The sequence below is a fragment of the Jaculus jaculus genome, chromosome 9 (assembly GCF_020740685.1).
Source record: "Jaculus jaculus isolate mJacJac1 chromosome 9, mJacJac1.mat.Y.cur, whole genome shotgun sequence".
NCBI classification, from domain to species: domain Eukaryota; kingdom Metazoa; phylum Chordata; class Mammalia; order Rodentia; family Dipodidae; genus Jaculus; species Jaculus jaculus.
The window spans coordinates 93,312,735-93,332,083 of NC_059110.1; the positions used below are offsets into that span (position 1 = coordinate 93,312,735).

Below are 19,349 nucleotides of genomic sequence, written 5' to 3' on the forward strand. Positions count from 1 at the left end.
GAATTCCAGGTCAGCCTGGGCTAGAGACCCTACCTCAGGACACAAACAAACAAACAAAGGGGAGAGAAGAAGGTCACTCCTTATCCTCACCTGTTACCAGTTCTAATCTGTGGGGAGCTGGTACTTGGCTTCCTGCTCGCTCTTCTCACTGACAAAGCCCATAAACATCATTTTAGATTTAAAAATAAATGATCTCTGCTGCTTAATTCTAACCTAAGCATGCACTGGTCTTATTTTGTGCATGTGCAGCAAGTGTGCTATGGCGTATATTCTGTGCATACAGATGCTTGAGTGTTTGGATATGGGGAGGCCAGAGGGTAACACTGGGTGTCTTCCTCTTCACTCATTTGTTTGTTTCCTTTTTTGTTTTTTAGTTTTAGTTTTAGTTTTTCAAGGTAGGGTCTTGCTCTAGCCCAGGCTGACCTGGAATTCACTATGTAGTCTCAGGTTGGCCTCGAACTCATGGTGATCCTCCTACCTCTGCCTCCTGAGTGTGCCACCAGGTTCAGCTCACTTGTTTCCTTGAGATGGAGTGTCTCACTAAAGCAGGATCTGCCATTTTTCTAGTGAGCTTTATTGATTCTCCAGTCTCTGCTCCTCACAGGACTGGGGTTACAAATGTGTGGCCTCACCCAGATATTTGGGTGGGTGCTGAGGAATAGAACTCAGGGCAAATCAGACCCTTTTAGGCCTTACCAGTCCCCACAATGTTTTAATTTTTACCCTGCCTTGTGTTATAAAGAAACGATTTTCCATTTTCCTTGTTTTTTCTTAACCCTTATTTATTTATTTATTTATTTATTTGCAAACAGAGAGAAAGAGAGAGAGAGAGAGAGAGAGAGAGAGGGAAAAGACAGAGAGAATGGGTGTGCCAGGGCCTCTAGCTGCTGCAAAGGAACTCCAGATGCATGTACCACTTTGTGCATCTGGCTTTACATGAGCACTGGGAAATCAATGTCGGGTCATTAGGCTTTGCAGGTAAGTGCCTTAACCACTGCGCCATCTCTCCAGCCCTGCCCTTTTGTTTTTGCTGTATTTGTGTTGTGTGTGTGCATGCATGCATGTGTGTGTGTGTATGCATGTTAATATGTATGTGAGTGACATGCTGGTGTGCATCCATGTACAGGTTAGTGGTTGATGTAAGGGATCTTCCTCAATGGCTCTACCATGTTATTTTATTTTATTTACTTATTTGCACGTAGAGATAGATAAGAGAGAAGAGAGCCAAGAAGAGAATGGGCATGCTAGGGCCTCTAGCCACTGCAAAAACCTCCAGACACATGTGCCACATATTGCATCTGGCTTATGTGCATACTGCGTAATTGAACCTGGGTCCTTAGGCTTTGCAGGCAAGTGCCTTAACCACTAAGCCATCCCTCCAGCCCCAAAATAACATTTTAAAGCTTTATTTTTACTTATTTGTGTGTGTGAGAGAGAGTGAGAAAGAGGCAGAGAGAGAGAGAGAGAGAGAGAGAAAGAATGGGTGCACCAGGGCCTCCAGTCACTACAAATGAACTCCAGACACATGTGCCCCCTTGTGCATCTGGCTTACATGGGTCCTGGGGAATCGAACCAGGATCCTTTGGGTTTGCAGGCAAATGTTTTAACTGCTAAGCCATCTCTCCAGCCCCCCAAAATAACATTTTAAATAAGATACCCGTCTTAAAGCTTTATTGAAGAGCTGGGTGTGGTGGCACATGCCTTTAATCCCAGTACTCGGGAGGCAGAGGTAGGAGGATCATCGTGAGTTCAAGGCCACCCTGAGACTCCATAGTGAATTCCAGGTCAGCCTAGGCTAGGGCAAGACCCCACCTTGAAAAGACAAACAAACAAGACTTTCCATAAAAGTAGTGCTGCTGGGCCAGCGACCTGGGCGCGACCAGACCACAGACCAGTGAGGTCGGCGCGCCCAGGCTTCTCTCCCCATAAACCCTGCCGCTCTTATCAGGAAGTTGGCTCACGTTCTGGAGCTGTGAAGCCTGGGACCCAGGGGAGGAGGGGAGGCAGTGGGGCGATGAGGCGCAGTCCGCTTCCTGTCTGCGCTTAGTGACTGGCACTCAGGCAGCAAGGTGGGGCCCAAGCCGGCTCAGGGGCCATCAGAGGGGAAGTGTGGAGCTCCAGGGCCCTGCCGTGGCCAGGCAGAGCGGAATTCCTAGTGAACAGAGTGAGCGCGTGCCTAGAACACCACCCAAGCGGAGGCACCAAAAGAATGAGAAAAAGGCATTTTAAGAATTTGACATTTTCTATTTCCGTAACAGAACTGAAGTGTGATAATTTGAATTATCCAGATTTATGGGCTCTCAAACTTATGCATAATATGCATATATTAAAAAACAATTAGAGAGCCGGTATGGTGGCGCATGCCTTTAATCCCAGCACTCGGGAGGCAGAGGTAGGAGAATCGCCCTGAGTTCAAGGCCACCCTGAGACTACATAGTGAATTCCAGGTTAGCCTGGACTAGAGTGAGACCCTACCTCAACCCCCCCCCCCCAAAAAAGAAAATTAAATGGCATGGAGGAAGGGGCCCCTTCTCATTGTCAGTACCAAGCCCTTTTAAGATCTGGGCAGGGTGCGTGGGGGGGGGTCATCTCTGAATGAGGAGGTGGTGAAATTAGACTCCTTCTGCTCTAGAAATGTCCCCTAGCTTACCTCTCTCCAAATTCTCACATACATAGGCTAGCCACCAACCAGTTGTATAGCTGAGAATGACTTGAATGAACCTCAGGAGAGTCACCATGCTTGGTTATACTGTGCTGGGATGAAACGAACCCAGAGCCTTGTGTATGGTAGGCAAGTATTCTAACTGAGATATACTCCCAGCTTCCTAACTCTCTTCTCTGAGCCCATTTTTTGAGAAGTTTTTTTTTTTTTTAATTTTATTTATTTATTTGAGAGCGACAGACACAGAGAGAAAGACAGATAGAGGGAGAGAGAGAGAATGGGCGCGCCAGGGCTTCCAGCCTCTGCAAACGAACTCCAGACGCGTGCGCCCCCTTGTGCATCTGTCTGAGCCCATTTTTTATGTTTCAGTTTCCCCTTGGAAAGGTCAGAGAAATGCCTGAAACAGCAGGTGGTAAGGAGGAAGGGATAAGGAAAAGGGTGACTGGCAGGAAGCCGCTCCTCACGCTAGCTCTTGGCTCCCCACGTTGGGAGAGGCATTTCTCCTTTAGGACTTTGAGCTCCACCTGGGGTCATCCCTATCTCACCTACTGGAGGAAGTAACAGGCAGCTCCCTCCTCTGGTCTCCACCCATCCGCTCCCCAGGGGAGCCCAAGGCTAGAGAGCTGAAGGGGAGGAAGCTGGAGGGCTGTGCCCCTTAGGTGATGCAACCAACTCAGGCCTAAAAGCTTGTGCCAACATGCCTGGCCCACTTGGGTAAGGAAGGGGTCACCTTTCTGGGAAGGGAGGCACTTCTGAAAGTCCTTGGGTGTAGCTGGGGTAACAGGGTAAAATGAAAACAGTTCCCCGGGACCGGCCATTCTGGGGGTTCCAGTCCTGGCTTGTCATGGGAGGGTGTGTATAGCTCACCCTATTTAGTGCCCAAGGGAAGGGGAAATTCTGGCCATTCCTGAGCAAGGTAATGAGGTATACTAAAAGTGAATCCAAGCCCTGAGTCAGGAATTCTGAGTCACTGGACTGAGAGCCCGGAGTGGAATTCCAGTGATGCTGCTGTGTGTCCTCAGGCAAGTTTTTTATGCCTCTCTGGGCCTCAGGTTCCTCTAGTATAAAATGGGGACTTGAAGCCAGGCTTGGTAGGGCACGCCTTTAATTCCAGCACTTGGGAGCCAGAGGTAGGAGGATTACCTTGAGTTCAAGACCAGCCTGAGACTCCATAGTGACTTCCAGGTCAGCCTGGGCTAGAGTGAGACCCTACCTTGGAAAAAAAAAAGGGGGGAGGCGGGGAACTTGGATTAGAGTCATAGAATCCAGTCCTAGCTATTATTGCCATTCTTGTATGCAACTGACTAGTGCGTGACAGTTGCTTACCCTTCCATGCCCCAAAGTCGAAACTGAAGAAAGACTACAGTTTGGGATTTAAAGGCATGCACCGCCAGGCCTGTTAGGCCAGTTCAGAAACAAAACTTGCAGGAGCCCAGCAGGGAGAGTCTGTTGACTTTGCTTTAAACCCAGCCTTGGTCAGAGCATTATCTGGTACCCTCAATTAACCCCTTGAGGACCAGGTCTACACGGAGGCTATTTTGCCTTAGAAGGAGTCTGAGATGGAAGCGAGGTGTGGTGCTACAAGCCTGTCGTCCAGCCCTTCAAAAGTTTAGGCTAAAGGATATAAGGAGTTCGGATTAATTTGGCTATACAGTGAAACCCTGTAACGCCCCCCCCCACCAAAAAAAAAAAAAAAGAAACAGAGGGGCTGGAAGAGAGGATCTAGATGGAGACGAGCAGCTAATGATTTCCACCTTTCATAAGGGCAGAAACAAGAGAAGGAGCCAGATTCTGCAAGAGGTATCTAGATTACAGCCAGACACCACTTCATAAACATGGGACTGGGGGCAAAGAGAAGGGGAGAGTCAGACAGAACGGAAAGGGAAACCTTCATCCAATACTGCAGGAAGGAGCCTGGCTGGTTCCATTGTGCGGAGCTTGTCCCCGACCCCTAGCAGTCAGGAGTGAAAGAAAGAGCATCCTGGAAGCAAACCTTGATCTTTTCTTTTTTTTTTAAATTAATTATTTATTTATTTGAGAGCAATAGACACAGAGAGAAAGACAGATAGAGGGAGAGAGAGAGAATGGACGCGCCAGGGCTTCCAGCCTCTGCAAATGAACTCCAGATGCGTGCGCCCCCTTGTGCATCTGGCTAACGTGGGTCCTGGGGAATCGAGCCTCGAACCGGAGTCCTTAGGCTTCACAGGCAAGCGCTTAACCGCTAAGCCATCTCTCCAGCCCGATCTTTTTTTTTTTAATTAATATTTTTATTTATTTCAGAGAGGCACACATACAAACACAGCGAGTATGAGTGTATCAGGGCCTACTGGTACTGCAAACGAACTGCAAATGCTTGGGTCACTTTGAGTCCACTTTGAACATCTGGCTTTGCTGCAGTACTGGGCCATCAGACTTTGCAAGCCTTTAATTGCTGAGCCATGTCACCAGCCTCAGATGTGGCTTTTTAAAATTTTATTTTTATTTTAGAGAGAAAGAATTGGCATGCCAGTACCTCAGCCACTACAATAGAACACCAGATGATTGCGCCACCTAATGGGTATGTGCGCCTTTGCACTTGCCTCACCTTTGTGGGTCTGGCTTACTTGGGATCTGGAGAATCAAACATGGGTCCTTAGGTTTCTCAGCAAGCACCTTAACCACTAAGCAAGCTCTCCAGCCCACTTTTTTTTTTTTTAATTTGTTATTAGAGAGAGAATGAGACAGAGAGAGAATAGCTGCACCAGGGCCTCTAGCTACTGCAAACAAACTCCAGACATATGCATCACTATGTGCATCTGGATTATATGGATCCTGGGGAATTGAGCCTGGGTCCTTTGGCTTTTCAGTCAAACACCTTAACCGTTAAGCCATCCCTCCTTATCCTCACCTTTTACCAGTTCTAATCTTTTATTGTGTGGGTTTTTTTTTTTTTTTTTGAGGGTCTTGCTTTAGCCCAGGCTGACCTGGAATTTACTATGTAGTCTCAGGGTGACCTTGAACTCACAGCAATCTACCTACCTCTGTCTCCTGAGTGCGAGGATTACAGGTGTGTGCAACCATGGCTGGCAAAAAATATATTAAAAAAATAACTTCAAAATTGCAAAGTGGCAAACATGTCAAAACCTTGCTACTTTACCTCTGACACAGATCATCTCATATTATTTGTGTTTTTGTTTGGTTGAGAGCATCTTGTTATATAGCCTGTGCTGGCGCAGAACTTGCTGTGTAAACCAAACTGACCTCAAATTTGCTGCAAATCCTCCTGCCTCTGCCTAAGCGCCGGGATTTCAGGTGCGCACCGCCATGTCCGGCTGCGTCTCATGCTCTATCTTGTGATGATTTATTTTTCTTCATGGCAGCTCTGTAGGTTTTGCTTAACCTTCAAGCACATCTTTCATATTACTAGCCAAGTCAAGATGCAAGGGCAAATAGCTGGTGCTCTGCCTTGACATGCTCTATATGTAAAAGTGGTTTCTGGGTAATCAATCAGGAGTACAATCTGCCTTGACAGCTGGGGAACTGTTCAAGGACAGCACATGTCTCCAGTGATCTGCACAATCACCTTGCAAGAAGATAGCCAGAGCGGGTGTTTAACTTTTTATTTATTTGGGTTTTTCAAGGTAGGGTCTCACTCTGGCCCAGGCTGACCTGGAATTCACTATGCAGTCTCAGGGTGGCTTCGAACTCACGATGATCCTCCTACCTCTGCCTCCTGAGTGCTGGGATTAAAGGCGTGCGCCAACATGCCCAGCTCTTTTTTTTTTTTAACTTAAAAAAATTAATTGTTTATTTTCATTTTTGAGAGAGAGAAATGGAGAAAGAGCCAGAGAGAGAGAATGGGTGTGCCAGGGCCCTTCAGCTACTGTGGACAACTCCAGACATGTGCACCCCTTGTGCATACGTGCAACATCGCATGCTTGCGTCACTTTTGCATCTGGCTATATGTGGGACCTGGAGATTCGAACAAGGTTTCTTAGGCTTTGCAGGCAAGTGCCTTAACCACTAAGCCATCTCTCCAGCCCCCCGCCCCCGGCCTTTTGTGAGGTAGGGTCTTGTAGCCCAGGCTGACCAGCCCCTAAATGATCTTTAAGGTGGGAATAAAAATACCCCCTCTGGAGAGGGGATAGATATGGTGGAGAATGGAGTTTCAAAAGGGTAAGTGGGGGGGGGAGGGAGGGTAGCACCATGGGGTATTTTTTATAATCATGGAAGTTGTTAATTAAAAAAAAAAACAAAAACATTCCCTCTGGCAGGACATGGTGGCACATGCCTTTAATCCCAGCACTTGGGAGGCAGAGGTAAGAGGATCGCTGTGAGTTCAAGGCCGCCATGAGACTACATAGTGAATTCCAGGTCAGCCTGAGCTAGAGTGAAACCCTACCTCAAAAAAAAACAAAAAGCAAAAAAAAAAAAAAAAAAGACTTTTCCACCCACTGTGGTCCTCTGGGACACGCTGGAGCCTCTTTTGCACTACTGATCACCCTCCACCCATGAGTCACTATGCTGAGCTCTTGCGAACGGCTCCCATGCCCAGGCATCTGGGTTCCTGACTCACAAAAAGTCAAATGAATGGCTCTGGGGTATGAGAAACAGACACTGCACTGGGGGGAGGCACTGTACAGAAGCTACAGAGACTCCCTGGGGGAACCAGGGCAGCTCCTTGAACTGCTGAATGGAGGGCAGGGCCTGGAACTACTGTCTGTGCTAAAGAAGATCCAAACAAAACTAGGGGTAGATAGGTCCCTTGGGATAGTCTGTCGCCCAATACAGGACAAGGCTAGGACCGGAAAGGGGGCCAGGGCAGTGATGTCATTCATTAGCTGGCAATCTTGCTACTTAGCACTGGAGGCGCCTCCTACTTAAAGAGTCTTGTGAGCAGCTCTAGTTTTCCTAAATGGGTAACAATGAACTTGTTCATGGCAGCTTTGTAAGCAGTAAATCTCCTCCCAGGCAAAGCCCATTCCGCAAAGCCCTCAGATTTATTACTTGGTGTGCACACAAGGGACATGTAGAGCCAGGGGCCCAGGAGGTAGGATACAAGCAACGACTTGGGGATACAAATGCAACCAGACAGGTATGGCTGGGCGGGCATGGTGGCACCTATCTGTGATCCTAGCACTCAGGAGGTGGATGTAGGAGGGTCACAAGTTTGAAAATGGGGGTTCTCTAGTGAGACTCTATGGTGGTTTGATTCAGGTGTCCCCCATAAACTTAGGTGTTCTGAATGCTAGGCTCCCAGCTGATGGAGATTTGGGAATTGACACTTCATGGAGGTAGTATATTGTTGTGGGCGGGCTTATGGGTGTTATAGCCAGTTTCCCCATGCCAGTGTTTGGTACACTCTCCTGTTGCTATTGTCCACCTTATGTTGGCCAGAGGGTGATGTCCACCCTCTGCTCATACCGTTGTTTTCTCTGCCATCGTGGAGCTTCCCTTCGAGTCCGTAAGCCAAAATAAACCTCTTTTCCTACAAGCTGCTCTTGGTCAGGTGACTTCTACCAGCAATGTGAACCGGATTGCAACGGACCCCCATCTCAAAAACAAAACAAAAACATCTGCCGCTGTCTGGCTAAATGTATATAGTATGCTTACCAAACTGCATGGCAAGCACTTCTCTTAATGTTCACACTCATATTAATGCTACTCTCACTTTTGGCTAGAGAAGCTTCTCTTTTCAGATGGCGGTGACCTTGGGATGACTCATAAGGCACCTTGGTGTTAAGAAGAAGTGACAGAGGAATGCTCAGCACTGCTTATCTCCACCACACCTCCCTAGGCTCAGGGTCCATTGTGGAAGAGATGGCAGAAAGAATGTAAGAGCCAAAGGAAGGGTGGGACTCCTTGTAACATGCTCCTCCAGACACAGAATGGTCTGGATATCCATGACCTCACACTGCCTGACGCTACCTACACAAGAGCATCATAATAGGAGGAAAAGATGATGACATTAGTGCCGGGCGTGGTGGCGCATGCCTTTAATCCCAGCACTCGGGAGGCAGAGGTAGGAGGATTGCCATGAGTTCAAGGCCACCCTGAGATGACAGAGTTAATTCCAGGTCAGCCTGGACCAGAGTGAGACCCTACCTCAAAAAACCAAAAAAAAAAAAAAGATGATGACATTAAAAATAAAAGAGAGACTGACTGAGAGGGGGAGGGGATACGATGGGCTGATGGAGAGTGCAGTTTCAAAGGGGAAAGTGCGGGGAGAGAGGGAATTACCATGGCTTATTGTCTTATAATTATGGAAGTTTTCAATAAAAAGTAAATTAAAAAAAGGAATAACCAATTATAATTAATAAAAAATAAAAATTAATGTAAAATAAACAAACCAAACAAAAACTACAGACAGATATGGCCACACAGATGACTTGCATGTGTGCTCATGTGTATGAGCATTCACGTGTGCGCATGCATATACACGTGTATACAGGCATACAAACACACAAATGCCAAATATCGTTAGTGCTAGAGAGAATTTTAGAAGTCACTCAAGAAGTTTGTTCCCCCTGCTTTTACAGAGGAACTATGGCCCAGAAAAGTGAAGAACTAGCCTGTGATCACACAGCTTACCCCCACTCCCAAGGTAGGGTCTCACTCTAGCTCAGGCTGACCTGGAATTTACTATAAGTGTCAGGGTGGTCTTGAACTCACGGCGATCCTCCTACCTCTACCTCCCAAGTGCTGGGATTAAAGACAAACACCACCAGGCAGAGGTAGGAGGATTGCCATGAGTTCGAGGCCACCCTGATATTACATAGTGAATTCCAGGTCAGTCTGGGCTAGAGTGAGACCCTACCTCGAAAAGCCAAAACACACACACACACACAAAACAAAAAGAGAGAGAGAGACATGCACCACCATGCCCGGCCCACACGGCTTTTTTAGTGTGTGTTGTTGTTTTAGAGGTAGGGTCTTGCTCTAGCCCAGGCTGACCTGGAATTCACGACACAGTCTCAGGGTGGCCTTGCCTCTGCCTCCTAAGGGCTGGGATTAAAGGTGTTCACCAAGACTCCCAGCTCACATAGATTTTGTTTGTTTGTTTTAAGGTAGGGTCTCACTCTATCCCAGGCTGACCTGGAATTCACTATGTAGTTTCAGGGTGGCCTCAAACTCATGGTGATCCTCTTACCTCTACCTCCCAAGTGCTGGGATTAAAAGCATGCACCAAAACACCCAATTCACATAGATTAAAAAAAAATTATTATTTATTTGTAAGGAGGGAGAGAGTGAGTGAGAATGGGTATGTCAGAGCCTCTTGCCACTGTAAACTCCAACTCCAGATACATGCACCACCTTGTGTATCTGGCTTTACATGGGTGCTGGGGAATCAAACCCAGGCCACAGGGCTTTGCAAGCAGGCACCTTTAACTACCAAGCCATCTCTCCAGCTCCCCCACCCCAGCTTATTTTTTTTAATATTTTATTTTTATTTATTTATTTGAATGAGAGATCCAGAAATAGGCAGAGAGAGAGAGAGAGAGGGAGAATGGGAGCATCAGGGCCTCCAGCCACTGCAGATTAACTCCAGATGCATGCGCCCCCTTGTGCATCTGGCTTATGTGGGTCCTAGGGAATCGAACCTGGGTTCTTTGGCTTTGCAGGCAAGTGCCTTAACTGCTAAGCCATCCCTCCTCCACCACCCCCCCAGCTTATTTTTATTCTTTCTCTCTAGGCATTTTGGTTTTAACCTTCTCTTCTCCTAGCTTCTTTAAAACAGGAGCCTCTATCACTGACCTAAAACTTCTACACCACAGGCACTTAAAGCTGTAAATTTCTCTCAAAACACTGCTACATTGTTTTAGCTACAACCTGAAAGGAATGTTATATTTTCTTTTTCCTGTGACTTCATCGACTCATGGGTAATTTAGAAGTATTTTGTTTAGTTTCCAAATATTTGGGGCTTTGCTAAAAGCTTATTGTTACTAATTCCTGATATAGTTCTGTTTTAGTCAGAAAGCATAATCTGCAAGATTCCAGCTTTTGCAATGGACCTGGGCTTATTTTATGGTATAGCATATGACCTATTTTGGTTAAAAAAAAAATTCACATACACTTGAAAAGAAAACATATTCTGGGGTGCTCAATTTTTATTTTATTTTTTTATTTTTCAAGGTAGGGTCTCGCTCTAGTCCAGGCTGACCTGGAATTTACTATGTAGTCTCAGGGTGGCCTCAAACTCATAGCGATCCTTTTAACCTCTGCCTCCCAAGTGCTGGGATTAAAGGCGTGTACCACTACACCCAGCTTTGAGTTCATTTTACTTTTTAAAGCAATATCAATTAGGTTAACATGACTGACAGTGTTGTTCAAGTCTTCAGCATCCTTACTGGTTTTCTTTTTTGTGTGTATGGTGTGGTGTATGTATGTATAATGTAGTACATGTGTGTAGAGACCCGTGGGTGTGGAGGGCAGCGGAGAGCGCTGGGTGTCCTCCTCCTTAGCTCTGCTGCCTTGTTTCCTTGCGAGTCTCTCGCTGAGCCCTGGAGCTGCAGTTTTCACTTGGACTGGCTGACCTGTGAGCCTTAGTGATTCTCCCATCAACACTCCCAAGAGGACTGGGGTTCCAGGTGCATATGGCCATATTAGCATGTTATGTGGGTGCTGGGAAATGACCTCGGGGCATCTCGGACCTCTCAGGCCCTCATGCTTATATGCTAAAGGCTCTTACCACTGAGCCATTTCCACAGCCCCTGATTTTTATTTTCTCTTATGTTGGAGATCAAATCCAGGGTTTCACATATGCAAGTACTCTACCTTGAGCTACATCCCTAATTGCCAGTTTTTTGCTTCTGTATACTTGTTCTGCACAGTAATGGGAGATGGATGCTACAATCTCCAATTTCCCCGTATTTTATTTACTTTTTAAACATTAAAAAATATTTTTTGTTTATTTTTATTTATTTGAGAGCAAAAGACAGAGTAAGAGGCACAGAGAGAGAGAGAATGAGAATGGGTGCACCAGGGCCTCCAGCCACTGCAAATGAACTCCAGACACGTGTGCCCCCTTGTGCATCTGGCTAACGTGGGTCCTGGGGAACTGAGCCTCGAACCGGGGTCCTTAGGCTTCAAGGCAAGCGCTTAACCACTAAGCCATCTCTTCAGCCCTTAAACATTTTTAATATTAAAAAATATTTTATTTATTTTTCAGAGGCAGAGAGAGAGAGAGAATGGGCACACCAGGGTCTCCAGCCATAGCAAATCAACTTCAGATGCATGCACCAACTTGTGCATCTGGCTTTATGTGGGTACTGGGAAATTGAACTCAGGTCCTTAGGCTTTGCAGGCAAATATCTTAACTGCTGAGCCATGTCTCCAGCCCCAGATGGCTCCCAACTATAATCTCAGCCCTTGGGAGGTGAAAGCAGGAGGATCACTACAAATTTGAGGCTGATTTGGGCTATATTTGCAGCCAGCCTGAGATATAGAGTGATGCCCTGGCCCCAAAAGAAAAAAAAAAGCACATTTTATATGGGTAATTCATATAGACTATACAAATATATAGAGGCACAGTTAGTTAGTCTGTGGTTTTTGTTTTGTTTTGTTTTGTTTTTTGAGGTAGGGTCTCACTCTGGCCCAGGCTGACCTAGGATTCACTATGTAGTCTCAGGATGGCCTTGAACTAATAGCCATCCCTCCTACCTCTGCCTCCTGAGTGCTGGGATCAAAGGCATGTGCTACCGCACCCAGCTCACATCCCATTTTCTACTTCACACCTGACATTTGCAATTCATAAATATGGAATCCCACTTTGCTGCCTCATTCCTTGTGTTATTGTCATAATTTTCACACATGGTAAGAAAGTCTAACAGTGCTATTGTTTTCTTTAAATAGTTATCTCTTAAGGAAATTATGGCAGGGAACCAAGCCATATATTTATATTTACCCATCTCTTCTTAAATTTGTGTGTGTGTGTGAGTGTGCCAGGGTCTCTTGCTGCTGCAAACAAACACCACACACCTGCACTACTTTTTTAGCATCTAGCTGTATGTGGGTGTCTTGAGACTTGAACCTGAGCCTGCAGGCTTTGCAAGCAAGTTCCTTTACCCACTGAGCAATCTTCCCAGGCCCATCTACCCACTTCTAAGCTTTGTGGGAGCAAGCCTTACTCTAGATCCCAGCCCTTAACCCTAAAGCATGCCACCACTCGGATTTCACATGGATGCCTGGAGTATTAAGGCCAGACTTCCAACATCTTCCAGAACTGCTCAACTTCCAGTCGTTTTCCCCTACTCTCAGTCATAGAATAGCTGTTCTCTAGTGAGCTTCTCATAGTCTCAACCTACACAGGCCAATGTCATTCTCAGGCCAGGGCTTGCTGTGAACCCCTGGGCAGACTTAAGGGCATGCCAAGCCAAGAGCTAGGGTGGCGGCAAGGCTCATCCCATGACCTCTCCATCTATGATGACTACATTTCCCCAAGTGACCACAATGATAAGTCCCATTCCTGTGTTCTTTCTTTCTCTCATTCTTCCTTTCTTTCTTTATTATTATTATTATTTTTTTTTTTTCGAGGTAAGGTGTCACTCTAGCTCAGACTGACCTGGAATTCACTATGTAGTCTCAGGGTGACCTCAAACTCACAGTGATCCTCCTACCTCTGCCTCCCCAGTGCTGGGATTAAAGGTGTGCACCACTAAGCCCCAGCTAAAAAAAAAAAAAAAATTTTTTTTTTTTTAAAGAGCCAGGCATGGTGGAGGAAGAGATAGGAGGATCACTGTGAGTTTGAGGCCACCCTGCACCCTGAGACTACACAGTGAATTCTAGGTCAGCCTGGGCTATGATAAGACCTTACCTCAAAAAATATTTTACTTATTTGAGAGAAAGGGAAAGGAAGAGGCAAATAGAGAGAAAGAATGGGCATGCCAGGGTCTCTAGCCACTGCAAACAAGCTCCAAATGCATGAGGCACCTTGTGCATCTGACTTACATGGGTACTGGAGAACTGAACCTGGGTCCTTAGGCTTCACAGCCAAGCATCTTAAATGCTAAGCCATCTCCCCATTCCCCTATATTCGTCTTACAGTGACTTTAACACTCCTCCCACAATGTATAGGGTCTCTTTTTCCTCCCTTTGAACCTGAGTAGGGCTTGTGAATTCTATTTATTTATTAACTTGTTTGTTTATTTATTTATTTGAGAGAGAGAGAGAGAGACAGAAAACAGAGAGAGAGAGTGAGTCCTGGAGAATTAAACCTGGGTCCTTAGACTTTGCAGGCAAGTGTCTTAACCACTAAGCCATCTCTCTAGGTCAGGGCTTGTGAATTCTAACCAATGGAGTGCAGTGGAGGTAATGGTATACAACCTCCAGGTCTGGGTCATTTTTAATGATATAATTCATTCATAATCTCTTTCTCTCCTTCCCTCCCCTCTCCCTCTTTCTTCTAACTTGCTTGGGTCCTAACCACCAAAACTAGTACACAGAAAGAAATCATGTGGATAGACCTACATGGAAAAAAATAAGGCTCTCAGCTGACAGCGAGCATCAACTGTCACATATGTGAGTGAACAGCCTTCAGATGATTCCAGCCTCAGACACCGTGGAACACAGATACACTGCTCTGATGTATCCTATTTTAAATTCTGATCCACTGTAACTATGAACTTAATAAAGGGTTGATGATGTCCCCAGTTTTGGGGGTAATTTGTAATGTGGTCATAAAAATGGTAACACCATTTCTAGGGACTGCAGCCCTCTGCTGCCTGATGTCCAATATTGAAAATAATAAATTTATTGTTTTATTTCTTTTTTATTTATTTATTTATTTTTTTTCAAAGTAGGTTCTCACTGTAGCCCAGACTGACCTGGAATTCACTATGTCTTCTCAGGGTAACCTTGAACTCACTCTGCCTCCAGAGTGCTGGGATTAAAGCCATGCGCCACCATGCCCATCTTTGTCTTACATATTTTGCCCTGTGTTACTGTGTGAGAGAGTTAGACTCTAGGCCAGGACTTTAATCTGAAGCTCTATTCACTTATATTAGTAAAGATAATTATTATGGTAAAGATAATTATTCCATCATCAACAACATTAAGAGCAACTTTCTTTTATAGACTGCTTTCTATGTCATAAGCACTAAGCTGAGCATTTTATATATATTAATCATCTTAATAAAATCATATAACAGATTTATGAAATAGGCATTATTAATCTTACTAGTCAAATGACTTACCTAGCTTGCACATAGGTTTGGAAGTTCATGCAATTAATCATACACAGCAATGCAGATAGACACATGTACAGACAGTTACATAGATCCATACATATATGTGCATAGGCATACAGAAACACAACTCAATGCACAGTTCCAGAACTTCTAATGATTTTTGTGTGTGTGTGTGTTTTTGAGGTAGGGTCTCACTAGCTCAGGCTGACCTGAAGTTCACTCTGTAGTCTCAGGGCAGCCTCAAACTCACAGGTATCCTCCTACCTCTGCCTCCCAAGTGCTGGGATTAAAGGCGTGTGCCACCACGCCCGGCTCTCTTGATTTTTTAAGTATTTCTCTTTTTTAGTGTATATATGTAGTATGTGTGGTAGGTATGTGCACGTGTGTGTGTAGATGTGCATGCCCCATATGCACTTGTGCAGAGGGTGTCCTCCTCAACTAATCTTCCACCTTTTACCTTGAAGTAGGTTTTCTCACTGAGACTGAACCTAATCATTGTTTGGCTAGACTGGCTGACCCGGAAGCTCCAGCAATTCTCCTTTCTTTTGCACTGGGGTTAGAGCTGTACACCACTGTGTTAGGTTTTAGTTTGTTTTGTTTTGAGGTAGGGTGTCACACTAGCCCAGGCTGACCTGGAATTCACTATGTAGTCTCAAGCTGGCCTCAAACTCACAGTGATTCTCCCATGTCTGCCTCCAGGGATTAAAGGCGTGGGTCACCATGTCTGTGGTGTGGGACGGGGCAGAGAGAAAGAGAGAGAATGGGCCTACCAGGGCCTCTAGCCTCCACAAAGGAACTCTAGAGGCATGTGCTGCTTCATGCCTCAGGCATGACTGGGTACTGGGGACCCGAACTTGGGTCATGCTTGTACAACAACAGTTCTTATCCACTCAGCTATCTCCCCAGTCCCCTTGAAATATTTATCTCTTTTGGTTTTTTGAGGTAGGGTCTCACTCTAGCCCAGGCTGACCTGGAATTCACTCTGCTGTCTCAGGTTGACCCCAAACTCACAGTGATCCTCCTACCTTTGACTCCTCAGTGCTGGGATTAGAGGTGTATGCCACCCTGCCCAGCCTCCCTTGAAATATTTCTTATGCTCAGAGTTTAAAAATCTCTTTCCCCCAATTTATGTTAAATAGACTGAAAGGGACTCAATCTGCAGGATATTAAGTTTCCCAAGCCTACCCTAAGATGAAATTCTCTCCATCTGGGGCCACCACAGGCATGGGCGGTAGAGATCTTGTCTGTGTTCCTCTGCCAAGGACTGCCTGGGACTGCACTTGGGGGGAGGTGGGGTGGGACTCTTAGCAAGACTTGGCTTAGTTGACAGAAGCCTTCTCCTGGGACCTCAGGACTCTGCACTTGATGTTGTAAGAGTCTAAATTCAGAGAGACAAAGCAAATCTCTGAATATGCAAGCGTGGAGAGCGGGCGGACCAGCCATCTGTAGGGAGAGGGCTAAAGGGCTTGTTGAAGTAAAGTCATTTCCAAGTATTTCAGAGCAATGATGGGAGCTGGCAGGTGTTAGCGTCATTCAGAGAGGGTCCTCTTTCTGCACTAGCAGTTTGGGGCAGGCATGAAGCTCACAAGAGTCCCAGGACAGATGTAGGGCTCAATAATACAAAGTCCATTTACATCCCTCCTTATAAGAGTGGAGACTCTTGTCCTCTCCCTACGAGGAGAACAGAACACAGAGATGCTTGTCTGGGAAAGAAACTGCAGTTCTCCTATCCCACCTCACAGTAACTGCGGCAAACAGTTAAGCCCCTCTTAAGAAGGAGAAGGGGGACGTCTTTGAGGTCCACATCTGCCTTGCTGTCTCCTTTTCTCTTCTTTCGTCCTGTTCAAAGCTCCCTATCATAGCACCTGGGCAGAATACCCTACACTTATCCACTTGACGAATGAAATTGGTTCTGAGCAGTTTAAATGGCCCTCACCGGGCAGGGCAGGGCAGGACTCGGCCTGTCACCCATCGTGAGGGAGCATCCGACGCCGATGGTGATGGGTGAAGGCTAGGAGGGTAGAGGCTCGCTCTCAGCACGATCCCGTCTAGTGGCCGTCCCACCCCTGCCCACCCACCCATGCTGGTCAGTGTGCGTGTGTGGTCCCGGCCCCGGCGCTGCCAGGGCAAGTGGGAGGTGAGGTCAGTTTGTCCACCGTCACGGGATGACCGATGCCCGGGCTGCCACGTGGTGGAGGGTCTCGCGCCCGCCGACCCCTCTGCGCCCCGCGTACCTCCGCCTCGGCGCGCAGCTCCGGGTCTCCGCGCTCGGCGAGCCGGGCTTGCAGGCAACCCAGCAGCAGCAGCAGCAGCAGCAGCAGCGGCGGCGGCGGCGGCGGCGGCAGGAGGCCCACGCGCGCCCCCATCGCCCCGCACCGGGCACCGGGCACCGCGAGCCCCGGGCGCTCAGCCTGGCCGGACACCCGCGGGACGCGCCAGCTCGGCGCCGCCGTCGCGCGCACGGGGACGGATGGCCCCGGGGGTGGGGGGCTCGCCAGTGCCCCGGAGCGCCACTCCGCCCCGGCGCCGGAGGTCGTCCAGCCCCGGCACTGCCGGCTCGTGGGTCCGCGGGCCGGAGGACCGAGCGAGCGAGGAAGGGAGGGAAGGAGGGACGGAGGGAGGGCGAGGCTCCTGCCCCACCCACCCGGCTCGGCCGCTGGAACGCGCCGCGGGCCCAACTCTCTTCCGCCGGTGGTGCCGCCTCCTCCCCCTGCGCCCGCGCCGGCATCGCTCCAGTTTGCTTCTCGCCTCCAGTGGACTCAGATCCCTCCAGAAAAGGGCTGGGGCAGACGCGCGTCCTGACAGTTGTGGTCACCTAAGACTTTCACAGAGAGAGGTCAGGGCCCAATCGGAGATTTTTTTTTTTTTCTTTCCCCCATCGCCTTCTTTAACAGCCCCACGAATCCTGCCCCAGCCATCTGCTGGTTGTGTGGTCTCAAACCACTCACCCTCTTTGAACTGGAAATAGTTGTGGAACTGGAATATGGAAACAGTAAGAATGCACATATCGTGCGATTCCGGGGAAGACTGGATGAGTTGGTAATAGAAGTGAGCGAGTTTCCAGACACCGTGCAGTCAATGTGCTACCTCTGCCTGAGGGTCGTCTACTTCAAGCATCAGTTTCCTTATCAACAAGACGAAATGGCGTGATTTTTAGTTCCTAGTATTGCTGGAAGATGAAAAGAAAACGAGTGTAAGATGCCTTTGTAGTATATTGTAGGGATGAATGAGAAGATTTCCCTGAAAGCCTTTGCTAAACTCATGTGGAATAACAGTGAACTCTTCACTGTTTGTCATGGAAAGTAAGCACAGGGTTGTCTCTTCTAGCCTCAGCTCACTCTTCGCAAAACGCAAATAGAGCCACGAAGGGTGGATTAGCAGTTAAAGCGCTTGCAGGCAAAGCCAAAGCATCCAGGTTTGATTCCCCAGTGCCCATGTAAAGCCGGATGTACAAGGTGGTTCGTGCGTCTGGAGTTCGTTTGCAGTGGCTAGAGGCCCTGGAGTACCCATTCTCATCTCTGCCTCTTTCTCTCTTCTGGGATTGGATGAGTGGGTGTTAACAGTCTGGCCCTATATAAAGTGATTAACAAAAGTAATGCAGTGTTTCTTTCTTTCTTTTTTTCTTTTCTTTTCTTTCTTTCTTTTTTTTTTTTTTTGATCTTTTGGATTTCGAGGTAGGGTCTCACTGTAGCCCAGCCTGACCTGGAATTCACTATGGAGTCTCAGGGTGGCCTAGAATTCACAGTGATCCTCCTTCCTCTGTCTCCCAGTGCTGGGATTAAAGGCGTGTGCCACCATGCCCGGCCACAATTAGTTTTTATTTTATATTAATTATAATAGGTTATTTTCTTTTATCCTCTCGCCTCAGCTCCCTTTACCCTGGAGACCCGTTACGCTATTCACTGAAGGGTCATGAAGGCCTCAGAGGTAGTGGGGGACCACGATGCAGTGTTCTAACCCTGAGGCTCAGGGTTCTGTTCTGTTTAGAAAAGAACCACGTGAGTGGAAGAACTAGAAAAGGTTTTCTGGAAACAGGCATTCCTTTGGTGGTGCTAATTGGAAACAGCCCCCCCCCATCATCCAACCAATGAAAAAGGAACACCCATCTCTGGGAAGACCAATTAGAAACAGGTGCTCTTCAGCAGTCCAATGAGATTGTCCTCTCTTCTGTGGGAAGAGGTTAGGTTGAAAGTAGAGTTAAAGATGGATTTCTTAGCCTGGTATGGTGGGCATGGTGGGTGTGGTGGTGTACCAGCACTTGGGAGGCAGAGGTAGATCACCATGAGTTCACGACCACCCTAAGACTATATAATGAATTCCAAATCAGTCTGGGATAGAGTGAAACCCTGCCTCAAAAACAAAAAAAAAAGAGGAAAGAAAGAAAAAAGCCCAAGCAAGGTGGCCCCTGGGAGATTCTGGAGTGGGATAGAATTAGTAAATAAAAACACAAAACCTGCTGGGTGTGGTGGCACACACCTTTACTCCCAGCACTCTGAATATTTGTGTTTATGCTCACAGCTTAG

The 19,349-nt window shown here is 47.1% G+C and overlaps 1 protein-coding gene across 1 annotated transcript in view; it reads right to left on the reverse strand.

Annotated features, from left to right (window-relative positions):
* Window positions 1-17,192, reverse strand: part of Mmp28 (matrix metallopeptidase 28) — a 33,980-nt gene extending 16,788 nt beyond the window's left edge. The window contains exon 1 of the mRNA XM_045159544.1: window positions 17,061-17,192. Coding sequence (XP_045015479.1) covers window positions 17,061-17,192 — 132 coding nt within the window. The remainder of the gene's footprint in view (window positions 1-17,060) is intronic.
* Window positions 17,193-19,349: the final 2,157 nt, after the last annotated feature.